This window comes from Cetorhinus maximus, chromosome 3, assembly GCF_964194155.1.
Source record: "Cetorhinus maximus chromosome 3, sCetMax3.hap1.1, whole genome shotgun sequence".
Taxonomy (NCBI): Eukaryota; Metazoa; Chordata; class Chondrichthyes; order Lamniformes; family Cetorhinidae; genus Cetorhinus; species Cetorhinus maximus.
This window is the reverse complement of record NC_135881.1, coordinates 196,120,167-196,132,773: the sequence shown is the minus strand read 5'-3', so window position 1 is coordinate 196,132,773 and position 12,607 is coordinate 196,120,167. Positions and strand designations below refer to the sequence as shown.

Here is a 12,607-nt window from a genome sequence, read left to right as displayed (position 1 = left end):
CTTTGTTCACAATAGTTGAGTTTTATCAAATCTCACGCAGTCATTTTTCTGCCCCTCCATTCAGTATTCCAGGTCAGAAGTTGTACTCACCTTTTTTGAAAGATCCTCTATAGACCAAGTATTAAAAAATGACGCCATCCAAAAAGTTCAGATGACTTTCCAAAGTCCTGTCAAAATATCAGGTGAGTGAGTCTTTTGACAATTTTTCCTACTTCACTGGCCTGTTACAGAGTGGGCCAGGTACATTTTACAAAGGGTTTGTTAGTTGCTGGTTTGAAGCCAAATGAAACAAACTGTCCATTAATTGTATATTGTCTGTGGCGCTCAGCTTTGAGAAGTCGATCGTGTGCTTTTGTGTAATCAAGGGTTTAAAAATAAACTCTACAAAAGGCATGCCTGGAATATTTTAGCCATTACAAAGCATTTCCAATGCAGGGATTATTAAAACAACTTATTTTCCCATTACGTTCATGGTGGTATTAATTGGATCATACACTTAATCAGTTAATGCCCATCCTGAGGTTCCTGCCAGAAACATTCTAGTTAGCAGGATTCATTCCGTGCTGACTGAGCTGCCAACTGTAGCACTCGACTTACATCAGTGAGGGAGACACATTCAAAACCAAACCTCCACTGTCATTGAGGTTAAAGTCCTATCTGTGGGGAGCCTCCGGAGTTCTTAACTGCTGGAGGCATGGCAGCGGAGAGCCATGTCACAGAGAAGGAACCATCACCGTGTCCAACTACGCCTCAAGAATTGCTCTTTGGGTCAATTGATGCAGAGCCCTGTTTATGTGTGATTATCGATTGTTAACTAAAGTACACAGTCTTTTCCACTTAACAAGACTAATCAAACAAAGAACCTGTCTCAGTACTGTTGGATTGCATTGTCAGAACAGGTTATTTTAACCATGAAGGAACAACTGTAAAGCTGTGGCTCAGTTGGTAGCTCACTTGCCTCCAACTCACAAGGTTCAGCGTCAAGTCCGGTTCCAGAGCCAGGGTTTTCCCTGCCCCTGCTCTGGGGTGCGATCTGCTGCTGGGGATGCGGTGGGCCAGCCAAAAGCCCATTGGCTTTCGTTGGGGCCGGAAGATCCTGATGGCCGGCAAGGATGGAAAATCCTGGCCCAGGATTGGATCACAAAAATCACTCCAGTGCACTACTGAGGGAGTGCTGTATTGTCAGAGGTGCTGTCTTTCAGATGAGCCGTTTAAACCGAGGCCCCATCTGCCTGCTAGGGTGGATGTAAAAGACCCCATGGCACTAGTTTGAAGAAGTGCAGGAGAGTTATCCCTGGTGCCCTGGCCAATATTTATCCCTCAATCAAACATCACAAGAACAGATTATCTAGTCATAATCACATTGCTGTTTATGGGAGCTTGCTGTGTGCAAATTGGCTGTGGCATTTCCTACATTACAACAGTGACCACGCTTCAACAAGTACTCCATTGGCTTTAAGGTGCTCTGAGATATTTGGTGGTCATGAAAGCCCTATAAAAATGCAAGTTTGTTTTATCATTGGCTAGATTGCGCATAACCTCTGGAAAGAAGCAGTGACATGGGTCGAATAGTTTTTCTCATCCTTTGCTTCGTTTTAAGAGCCCAGGTACAGTGCACACTGTTGTGGTACTGACCTGGCAGGTTTTATACTGTTCCCCCTTCCCTATCACCACCCCCAACCCCCCCCACCCCCACTAACCTCCCCTCCCCATCCCCCCCCCCCCCACCCCACCCCCTCATCACTTACAGTCTTCACCCTCCCACTTGCAAATGCAATAAGCATTAAACAAAATGCGCTACTTTTCCACACAGAGAGATTGAGGCCTAGTCTCTAGGCTGCAGGCATGTGTGTATACTTTCACGACAGCCACGGGCAGCTTCAGTGTTGGTCATTACATTTTAAGCCCCCCCCCCCCCCAGTAAAACAGTGCCTCATGTCAGCTGTGGCTCGCTGGGTAGCACCCTCACCTCTGTGTCTGAAGGCTGTGGGGTTGAGACCTGTTCTAGAGACTTTTAATGTGAAAACCTAGACTTGACACTGCCCTGAGGGAGTGCTGCACTGTCGGAGGTGGCAACTTTCAGATGAGACATTAAACCGAGGTCCCAGTTGCTCTCTCAGATAGATGTAGGAGATCCCGTGGCACTGTTTGGAAGAAGAGCAAGAGTTATCCCTGGTGTCCTGGCCAGTATTTGTACCCCAACCAACGTCATGAAAACAGATTACCTGGCCATTATCACATTGCTGCTTGTGGGAGCTTGCTGTGCACAAAATGGCCGCCGCGCTTCATTCACTACAACGGTGACTACAAGCTTCGAAAGTACTTCATTGGCTGTCAGGTGCTTTGGGATGTCATGAAAGGTGCTATTTAAATGCAGGTCTTTCAGCAGAAGCAGCAACAGTGAAGCTACCAAGGTTCAGTTGCCCAAGAAGGTTTGATTACAGAGTTACAGTCGTATGGAATTAATTTAAAGTACAAGGAAAACACAGCGATGCTGGTGCGTTTGAGTGTAAAGAGATCTCACTGGCCCTAATCCAGCCTGTTATTTATTTATGATCCCCTCCCATTCCACCAGCACCACCCGCCCCCCTGCCTCTCTCCTCATCTCCCACCCGCCCCCTCTGCCCCTCCCCTCATCCCCCACCAGCCCCCCTCGCCTCTCCACTCATCCCCCACCAGCCCTCCTCGCCCCTCCCCCCATCCCCCACCAGCCCCCCTCTGCCCCTCCCCTCATCCCCCACCAGCCCCCCTCTGCCCCTCCCCTCATCCCCCACCAGCCCTCCTCGCCCCTCCCCTCATCCCCCACCAGCCCCCCTCTGCCCCTCCCCTCATCCCCCACCAGCCCCCCTCGCCCCTCCCCTCATCCCCCACCAGCCCCCCTCACCTCTCCTGTCTGGATGGACAGAGGCTTCTTTTTTCTCTCAAACCTCTTCAGCGAAATAAAACTTTTTGCACCGACTGCGAATTGAGCATCTCAAACTCTGGCTGGGCGACGCAAGGAAAGTAAAGACCCGCCTCTTTTTTTACCCTTTCCCCCATCGAATGCTTGCACGTGTTCAAAAACCTTCACCGCCACCAGCCCCACCCCCACCGCATAGGTAACCCGCTTTGTAAACCGAGCTACCTCTCAGGACATTCTGCCCTGGCCAGACAGGGCAGGGGGCTTCTCACGGAATAGCCCGTCTCACTTACATTCTCCCGTGCACCGGATTTTCCTGAGCTGGAGGGATTAACGAAACTGACAGAGGCAGAGGAGAGGAAGAAGAAGGGAAGTCCGGGGGGTGGTGATGGTGGTTGGGGGGGTTGCAATTTTGCTTCCTATTGAGCTCACCTCCAGCCCAAACAAGGGCGTCTGCGTGTGAAGGTTGCGTCGTGTGAGGGACACGCATGCAGTGCAGACATGGGACCTGAAAAATTATCCAGGTGTTGGGCTCCTGGCCCCAGATTGAAATCAAGCCCCCTATTTCTGCAAATAATACTGTTGATATGGACAGAAGTATTTCAAACTCTTTGTGTTTTCTCGCAATGTGAGGCACTCATCAGTGTGAAATGGATGACCCTAGTTAGCCTGGTTAAATGAGGTGCTATAACCACGAACATATCATCGTCCAGACCTCAGTTTGACAGTGTGTGCGTTTCGCAAAATAAGAATTCCATCTGGTTTAGTTGGACCTCTGCTTTCTGGAGGGTTTATTATGGGTCCTGTACCGCCACCTGCTGGTTGAACATGCAGCAGTGCGAGTGATTCAGAACCAGGGAGGTATGTACTGCAGGCAATGGATGTTAGCAAATGAGTGTCAGTAAGTATGTGAGATGGGGACTAAACTATTCACCTCAAACTGCCAATGTCAGAGGGCCAAAAATTTCTCTTTTATCGTTCTGCCATTGGCGACACACTGACAAGAATGAAGGCACCACTTTAGACCATAAGACCATAAGACATAGGAGCAGAAATTAGGCCATTCGGCCCATCGAGTCTGCTCCGCCATTCAATTATGGCTGATAAGTTTCTCAACCCCATTCTCCCTGCCTTCTCCCCGTAAACTTTGATCCCCTTACCAGTCAAGAACCTATCTATCTCGGTCTTAAATACACTCAATGACCTGGCCTCCACAGCCTTCTGTGGCAATGAATTCCATAGATTCACCACTCTCTCTGGCTAAAGAAGAACTTTGACATATTTGATTTTGTTAATGGGCCTCCTTTCGCTGAACGAGCAAGAGGGACTCGGCCCACTGTACTCCGAAGCTCCTTAAACATAAAACAAAGGCAAGACGAGGCGGACAACTTTTGCGAATATCTTTTTGTGAACGGTGCGGTCCCTTTTTCCTGGTGGAGGTTCTGTCGCTGTGAAAGCTCGTGGCAAAAGGGAGGCAGGAGTGTCAAAGAGCCGCCGGTCATTTTCACCACAATCTCATGAGAGACAGCGACGACCTCACTCCGAGTTATATCGCTGCATTCAACACTTTGAGAGAAGTGAAAGGAAGGTTTGGCGGCTACTTTGAGGCAGATTTTAACTCGGGGGGGGGGGGGGGTGTTGGAGGGTGCGGGCGGGTTGTTGTTGGGGGGGTTGCTGTGAACCCCTGCGGGCAGCTGAACACGAGGCCTCGGGCCGTTTTTAATTCCCAGGCCTCGTCCGCATTCCTCAGGATTGTCTCCTGAGGCGGGAATGATACAGGAGCTGGAAGGCAGGACCTGGAAGTTGGTAAGTGAGATAGAGGGAGGGTGTCTGTGAGCCGATTGAAGCCAGAGAAGAGGAGGTGTAAAGTTGACCTGCCTGGGGCCACAAGGAACCGTAAGAAAATGTAAATAAATATATCTTTAGTAACTTGGGCCTCCTCTGGCCTGAGGCTCATGGCCGACAGCTTTGATGGCGTAATTTGGTGTGTTCCTCGTGTTAAAATTGCAGTGCGGGGCTGATGGCATCACCAGGCTGCAACTTTCCTATTTTAATTAGGCCCCCCACCACCTGCATGGGTCAGGCTACCTCCGAACTGCCGGAACTTACGCTGTAAAAATGGCAGAGGATGTTGTTGGGCTGGAGGGAGGGAGGGCAGCAGGAAAGCATTGTGAACACAGCATGAACTCCCACCACCACCCCACTCCCGCCATCGTTTTAACAACATTCACCCCGGACAGGTGGGGTTAAAACCCAGGCCTTGATGATGAAAAGCAGGTATCTCCCTACAAAGTAGCGTTAATGTTATGTCAATTGTATTGTTAAATTTATTTAAAGATAAACAGGCGGAGGGTAATGATTGATTAAGTGTCTTGGGCACGTATAAAAAAGGACTCCCGACCCGCTCTACCGCGGCTATGTTTGTGGCCGGGAGTCCCCGGAGAGGGAGCACGCGGTGTCCACCGGTACACTGGAGGCTTACCGTGACCGGTGGGCATCATGGGGGCTGGGGTGCATCATCACCCCCGGGAATGATATTTTGGTTGAGTTCGTTAAGTCTCCTTTGACGTTTTGATTTTTGTTACAGTGCCCCACCAGGGGCTATTGTCCCCTCTCATTTATTGATTTTGGTTTAATTTATTGGGTGTTTTTTTTTTGACTGAAAGAGTATTAAAAAGGGGACCTCAGCAGCTTTGTCCATGCCCAGGCGACCTTTGAGAGGGAACGTGTGGTGTCTGCCAGTGTCTGCCTGAGGCCTTCCGTGACCGGTGGGCACCACAGGGGCTGGATAGCATTGTCAGTCCCTGAAATGACCTTTCAATTTAACATGTTAAGTTTTCCTTGAAGCTTTTGTTTTTCGTTACAGTTACAGCGCCCCTTTAAGGGGTTGATCGTTAGATAATTAATTTATTAGTTCATTTGTTTTAACTGCTGCTGCTCAGATTTTTTTTTGAAAAATATACTTTATTCATAAAATATCTGGAAGTACATTACAAAACATTTCTAAATCGCCATCACAAAAAGTGCAATCACATTCAACTTTTACACATGGATCAGGTGCTTCAATACAATCAGTGAATATTACAGTCATTTCAATATGGTCATTACAGACAGACAGACAGTGCGATGGTATTGGAGTTATCAACATCCATCATGTTGCACTCTGAGGTGCTTCAATACAATTATAATACAATTAGTATTCAATGCATACATTCATTGTGAGCCGTACAGCCTGAGGGGTCTGTACAATTCCCAGCCCTTCGGTGCACTATGGCTGAAAGGTCTTAGACAGCGACCATTCCCCATTGTGCCTTTGCCGCTAACTGCAGCTCAGATGAGTACGAAAAGGGACTGATGGAGTTTGTGGCTCAATAGTAGCACATCTGACTCCTGATCAGGAGGCTGTGTGTTCAAATCACCTCAGGCTTACAGCAGGTTGGATATTCAGATTGTGCTGGAGCCCATCATCAGCCCTGGGAACATGAATTCAAATGGTTTAAGCCTCCTTTAAAATTTTCTTTGTTATTGTTACAGTGACACTTTAAGGGGCTGTTAATTTGTTCATTTAATTATTAGTTTATTTGTTTATTTTGTTGATGCAAAAGAGTACAAAAGGAGACTGCTGGGATACTAGATTGGTTGGGAGGTCAGAGGCAGAGAAAGATAAAGCTACATTCTGTAAACAAACTGACTATCAAGAAAAGGATTTAATTCTTCACCATTTGGTTTGGATTTCTTATAACAAGTGGTTTCCTTTTCCTCTTCTGTGACTTGGACCGTCAACAGGAGTTGCCAATGTATGTGTGTGGCTCAGGTGTGATCTCCCTCGTGGTGGGAGAGCACCAGATCCCATCAATACTACTTTCCCTTTCGATGCTATGAACTCAGTGAGGGCAGGGGGACTGCAGGTGGGAACCCATATCTTGCCGATAAAATGGACAGTATCACCTCATGATCTTCATGGTTTTCCCTCCCCCTAATGTGGGGGTTTTGAGATGCATTCTGCCACTTTCAACACTGCCCCTGGGAATATTTGCCAACTCAGCACAAAACTGGGACTGAACCCAGGAATTTCCTGGTCCGTATGATTCAGAATAAGATCAAACCGTATATTAATTCATCGAGGCTTCAGTGTAGCCCATGGAGAATAATGAATGGATTTTTTGGTCAGCATTTGCCATTTACTATGCTGACACCTGACACAGTGAGACACGCAGAGTCTAAACCACAAAATATAAATCATGCTGCTGCTGCTTGTAGCCACTCCTGCCTGGCGATCAGCTGTCATGGTACGTCACACCTGTCTGTCTTGCGCCATCCTCATTCATTTGTCTTATGGTCTGTATGTGGAATTTTTAGCATACATCTTAGCATCCACATTTCAAAGGCCTCTACTTTCTTCCACAGATCTTTACCTGTTGTCCTGATTTCTGAGGCACACTGGAAATCGGAGAGAATGTAGCATCTTATGAGTTTTGTCCTTATTACAAATTTGAGTTTTCTTATTGTTAACACAACCTTCATCTTCACAAAATTACCTCTGACTATCTCTGTCCATCTTCTAGCTTCTGCATCATATCTGCCATCTTCTGTTATCATGTGTCCTAAATCGACAAACTTATCTATTTGTTCCAATGTGATACTTTCCGCTTCAATCTTCACTCTAGTTTCTTCCAATGTATTCCTTCTAACTACCATTGTTTTTGTCTTTTTGGTCTTCAAACTCAATCCATTCAAAGCTTCGAGATTTTACTTGATTCACGACAATTTGAACGGCCACTTTTTCTTATTCGTTCATGGGATGTGAGGGTCACTGGCTGGGCCAGCGTTTATTGCCCATCCCTAACTGCCCGTGAGAAGGTGGTGGTGAGCTGCCTTCCTGGACCTCTGCAGTCCATGTGGTGTAGATACCCCCACAGTGCTGTTAGGGAGTGTGCTCCAGGATTTTGATCCAGCAACAGTGAAGGAACGGTGATATATTTCCAAGTCAGGCTGGTGAGTGACTTAGAGGGGAACTTCCAGGTGGTGGTGTTCCCATCTATCTGCTGCCCTTGTCCTTCTAGATGGTAATGGTCGTGGGTTTGGAAGGTGCTGTCTACAGGGCCTTGGTGAATTCCTGCAGTGCACCTTGTAGATGGTACACACTGTTGCTACTGTTCCTCGGTGGTGGAGGGAGTCAGCGGTGGAGGGAATGAATGTTTGTGGATGGGGTGCCAATAAAGTGGGCTGCTTTGTCCTGGATGGTGTCAGGTTTCTTGAGTGCTGTTGGAGCTGCACTCATCCAGGTGAGTGGAGAGTATTCCATCACACTCCTGACTTGTGCCTTGTAGATGGTGGTCAGGCTTTGGGGAGTCAGTTGGTGAGTTACTCACCATGGAATTCCTAGCCTCTGACCTGCTCTTGTAGCCACAGTATTTATATGGTTAGTCCAGTTCAGTTTCTGGTCAATGGTAATCCCCAAGATATTGATAGTGGGCGATACAGCGATGGTAATGCCATTGAATGTCAGGGGCCGATGGTTAGATTCTCTCTTGCTGGAGATGGTCATTGCCTGGCAATTGTGTAGCACTAATGTTAATTGACACTTGTCTGCTCAAGTCTGGATATTGTCCAGGTCTTGCTTCATTTGGACATGGACTGCTTCAGCATCTGAGGAGTCATGAATGGTGCTGAACATTGTGCAGTCATCAGCGAACATCCCCACTTCTGAACTTATGATGGAGAGAAGGTCATTGATGAAGCAGCTAAGATGGCTGGGCCTAGGGCACTATCCTATAGAACTCCTGCAGTGATGTCCTGGAACAGAGATGATTGACTTCCAACAACCACAACTTTTGTGCTAGGTATGACTCCAACCAGCGGAAAGTTTTCCCCCTGATTCCCATTGGCGCCAGTTTTGTGAGGGCTCCTTGACTCGGTCAATGCTGCCTTGATGCCAAGGGCAGTCACTCTCACCTCACCTCTGGAGTTCAGTCTTCTTTCCATGTTTGAACTAAGGCTACAATGATGTCAGGAGCTGAGTGACCTTGGCGGAACCCAAGCTGAGCATCAGTGAGCAGGTTATTGCAAAGCAAATGCCGCTTGATAGCACTGTTGATGACCCCTTATATCACTTTACTGATGATGGACAGTAGACTGATGGGGCAGTAATTGGCCAGGTTGGATTTATCCTGCTTTTTGTGTACAGGATGTACCTGGGCAATTTTCCACATTGTCAGGTAGATGTCAGTGTTGTAGCTGTACTGGAACAGCTTGGCTCGGGTCACGGAAAGTTCTGGAGCACAAGTCTTCAGTATTATTGCCGGTATATTGTCAGGGCCCATAGTCTTTGCAGTATCCAGTACTTTCAGCCATTTCCTGATATCACGTGAAGTGAATTGAATTGGCTGAAGACTGGCATCTGTGATGCTGGGGACCTCCAGAGGAGGCCGAGATGGGTCATCCGCTCAGCACTTCTGACTGAAGATTGTTGCAAATGCTTCAGCCTTATCTTTTGCTCTGATGTTCTGGGGTCCCCCATCATTGAGGATGAGGATATTTGTGGAGCCTCCTCCTCCAGTGAGTTGTTTACTCGTCCACCACCATTCACGACTGGATGTGGCAGAACTGTAGGGCTTGGATCCATTGGTTGTGGAATCACTTAGCTCAGTCTATCACTTGCTGCTTATGCTGTTTGGCATGTTGTAGCTTCACCAGGGGGTTGACACCTCATGTTTAGGTGTGCCTGGTGTGCTCCTGGCATGCCCTCCTGCTCCACTACTGTTCCACTGATGGAGTGATTCCAGTTTCTCAGGTGGCCCCATAGATATACACAGTACCCAATGTGGGGATAAACTGTAAAGGCCTGAAAGACGCCAGGACAATCTCCAGTCTGTGTTGAGTTAAGCTGATCACAGCCAGGAAAGTGGTAGGTGTGACTTTACACATTTGGGCTAGATGGAAAATATCAGTTCGAGATCGCCATCTAGAGGTTCTTGCTGAACAGTGCATGTGTGCGTGCATCAGGTGAGGTTAGGGCTGTGACAAGGTAATGGTTGATCAAAGTACTGGCTAGGTTTACACACGAGGTAAAGAAAGAGAGACTTGCATTTATATGGCACCTTTCACGGCTTCATGATGTCCCAAAGATTGCTACAGTCAATGAAGTACTTTTGAAGTGTAGTCACTGTTGAAATGCAGGAAACATAGCAATTTATGTACAACAATGACCTAAGGTAATAATGAATTAATGTTTTCAGCAATGTTGGCAGAAAGATAAATATTGGCTAGGGCACCGGAGGTAACTCCCCTGCTCTTCTTTGAGATAGTGCCCTGGAATCTTTTATGTTCACCTGAGAGGGCAGATGGGGCCTTGGTTTGCCTCATCTAAAATACAGTACCTCTGACAGTGCAGCACCTCTGACAGTGCAGCACTCCCGCACTACTACACTGGAGTGTTGGCCTTGGTTATGGACTCAAGTCTCTAGAGTGGGACTTGAACCTGCAACTGCTGACCCAGTGGCAAGGGTGCTACCCCCCCCGAGTCAAACCGGAGCCCTGGGAACGGCAGACTGGGTGGGGTACCGTGTGTGAAACTCCATCCAGGAAAAGTCAACACCTTAGGAAAAGGTGAGAGTAAATTCAGGAAGGGAGGGGACATGATGAGGTAACCTCTACTCTTTCCAAAAAGTCTTCTCTGCCTTGGCTGACTGTCGGTGCCCCACATCTTTATAAAGCTCACCAGGAAATGTCATGTAGATATCCACTGAACTCAGTTGTGCACTTCCCATTCACCTGAAACAAACCAGTGTTGCTTTATTCCCCCCCATAGAAATTATGCGTTCAAATGGGTTTTGCTTAGCGAACACGGAAACTATAGTCTTTGACCACAATATTCCGAATGGCAAAGACCAGCATATAGCAGCAGATTCCACAGAAAACCTGTGAGTATATCTTTACATGACTTCAGGATAAATGTTTTTTTATAATGTGGTTTATAATGGATGACTGGAATTGGTTTAAGATGGGATAGCTAGCTGTAGGGTTCAAGGCTGTAATTGAGTCGAGGGGGCGAGACCAAATCTAAAGCAATTTATGGGCATCTGCAGAGCCCACGGGATTAGATTATAGCCCTCGACTCACCACCATTTATTATGCTACACATATAAACAGTCTACATTATTACTTCTCTAAAATAAAGGGAATTGACTTGCCTGTGTGTGGGAAGTGAGTTGGGCAGGATCATTTAACAGAGGGAGTGAGAGAAAAGGTTGTGTGATGTTGATTGGGAACTTCGGGCCTGAAGGGATATGGCAGGTGCCATGGTTTCATGAGCTACTAGCCTGTTAACAAAGCAATCAGTTATTCTGTGTAAAACTGTTCAGGGATATACTTTTAAAAAGCTATCTATGGTAAACGCTAATTTTCAGCCAAAATGGAGGACGGGGAGTTCATTACAGCAAGAGATAAATTCAAGCCTATTTCTTACTATATGAATAAACTCTGATCTAAGTTCTCCCAAAAGGAGAGGAATAGATGACAACAATATTTACAGGGCCTCCTTTATGAGGATAACGTGCCCCACAGAGACCCTGTCTTGTTTATTCATAATAACAATAGCTGAGATAATTCCTTCCAAGCTCTCCCAGCCTTCCCTCATTCTCTCCTGAAAGTGCTGAGTCTGGCTGTGTTACTGGCTGTCCCATCACTCCGGGGACCCTCTGCTATCTTGCCCCAGTGGCTGGTTGCCGTGTTTGGGATCTGGATAGTGATCGGCAGGGGCAGGCCATTTCGCCATGAAAGCCGTCACAGCTGAATCCCATCCTGTCCTGACTTGGAGTCTCCGAAGGTGCGCTTTGAACCAGAAGTCACTGAGAATTAATCAGGAGCAGGAAGTGCGGCCGAATTGTCCTGTCCATTGCCCAGGGCTGTGGGTCTCTTAAGTCGTCCTGAGTCAGCAGGTGGCACCAGCAGTGGAAATTGGCACATGCCCTTTGGGGTCGATGTAGGTCAAGGTGAGCAATTGTCCTGTATTTTAAAGGAGTGTCCCTTATTTTGACCGGGATGCCTTTTGACCCTCATTTCTAGGACAGCCTAGTGGGAGACTGAGCCTGGCAGTCGTCTCCTTTTGCCTTTCCCCTGGCAGGTGCACTGTGGCTGTTGGCCACCAGATGGGGGGGTGGGATTATGGTCACCGGAACCCCTCTCCTCAGCCACCCCAATTCTTCCAGTCACAAACAGCCTCCCCCCACTCCTGGTTTCCCTGTCCCACGGTCGAAGTGTCCCTTATTTTATTCCATAAGAGTTGGTCACCCAGATGGAGCTGCAAGAGGGAAAAATAAGGGTTGACTCCTGTTTGCAACACACAGTGCTCCCTACTAGAGAGTGAGTGGGTGTGTGTGCTATATCAACTCAGGACTTTGACATAGTTCCCAACACACAGTGCTCCCTACTGGAGAGTGAGTGGGTGTGTGTGCTATATCAACTCAGGACTTTGACATAGTTCCCAACACACAGTGCTCCCTACTAGAGAGTGAGTGGGTGTGTGTGCTATATCAACTCAGGACTTTGACATAGTTCCCAACACACAGTGCTCCCTACTGGAGAGTGAGTGGGTGTGTGTGCTATATCAACTCAGGACTTTGACATAGCTCCCAACACACAGTGCTCCCTACTAGAGAGTGAGTGGGTGTGTGTGCTATATCAACTCAGGACTTTGACATAGTTCCC

General features: G+C 47.6%; 1 protein-coding gene across 2 annotated transcripts in view; it reads left to right on the top strand.

Annotated features, from left to right (window-relative positions):
- The window catches only part of pxdc1b (PX domain containing 1b), a 58,846-nt gene that overhangs the window by 28,686 nt on the left and 17,553 nt on the right, over window positions 1-12,607 (top strand). For both annotated transcript variants that reach the window (XM_078539548.1, XM_078539549.1), the window contains exons 3-4: window positions 65-182; window positions 10,710-10,821. In XM_078539548.1, the coding sequence (XP_078395674.1) occupies window positions 65-182; window positions 10,710-10,821 (230 nt within the window). The remainder of the gene's footprint in view (window positions 1-64; window positions 183-10,709; window positions 10,822-12,607) is intronic.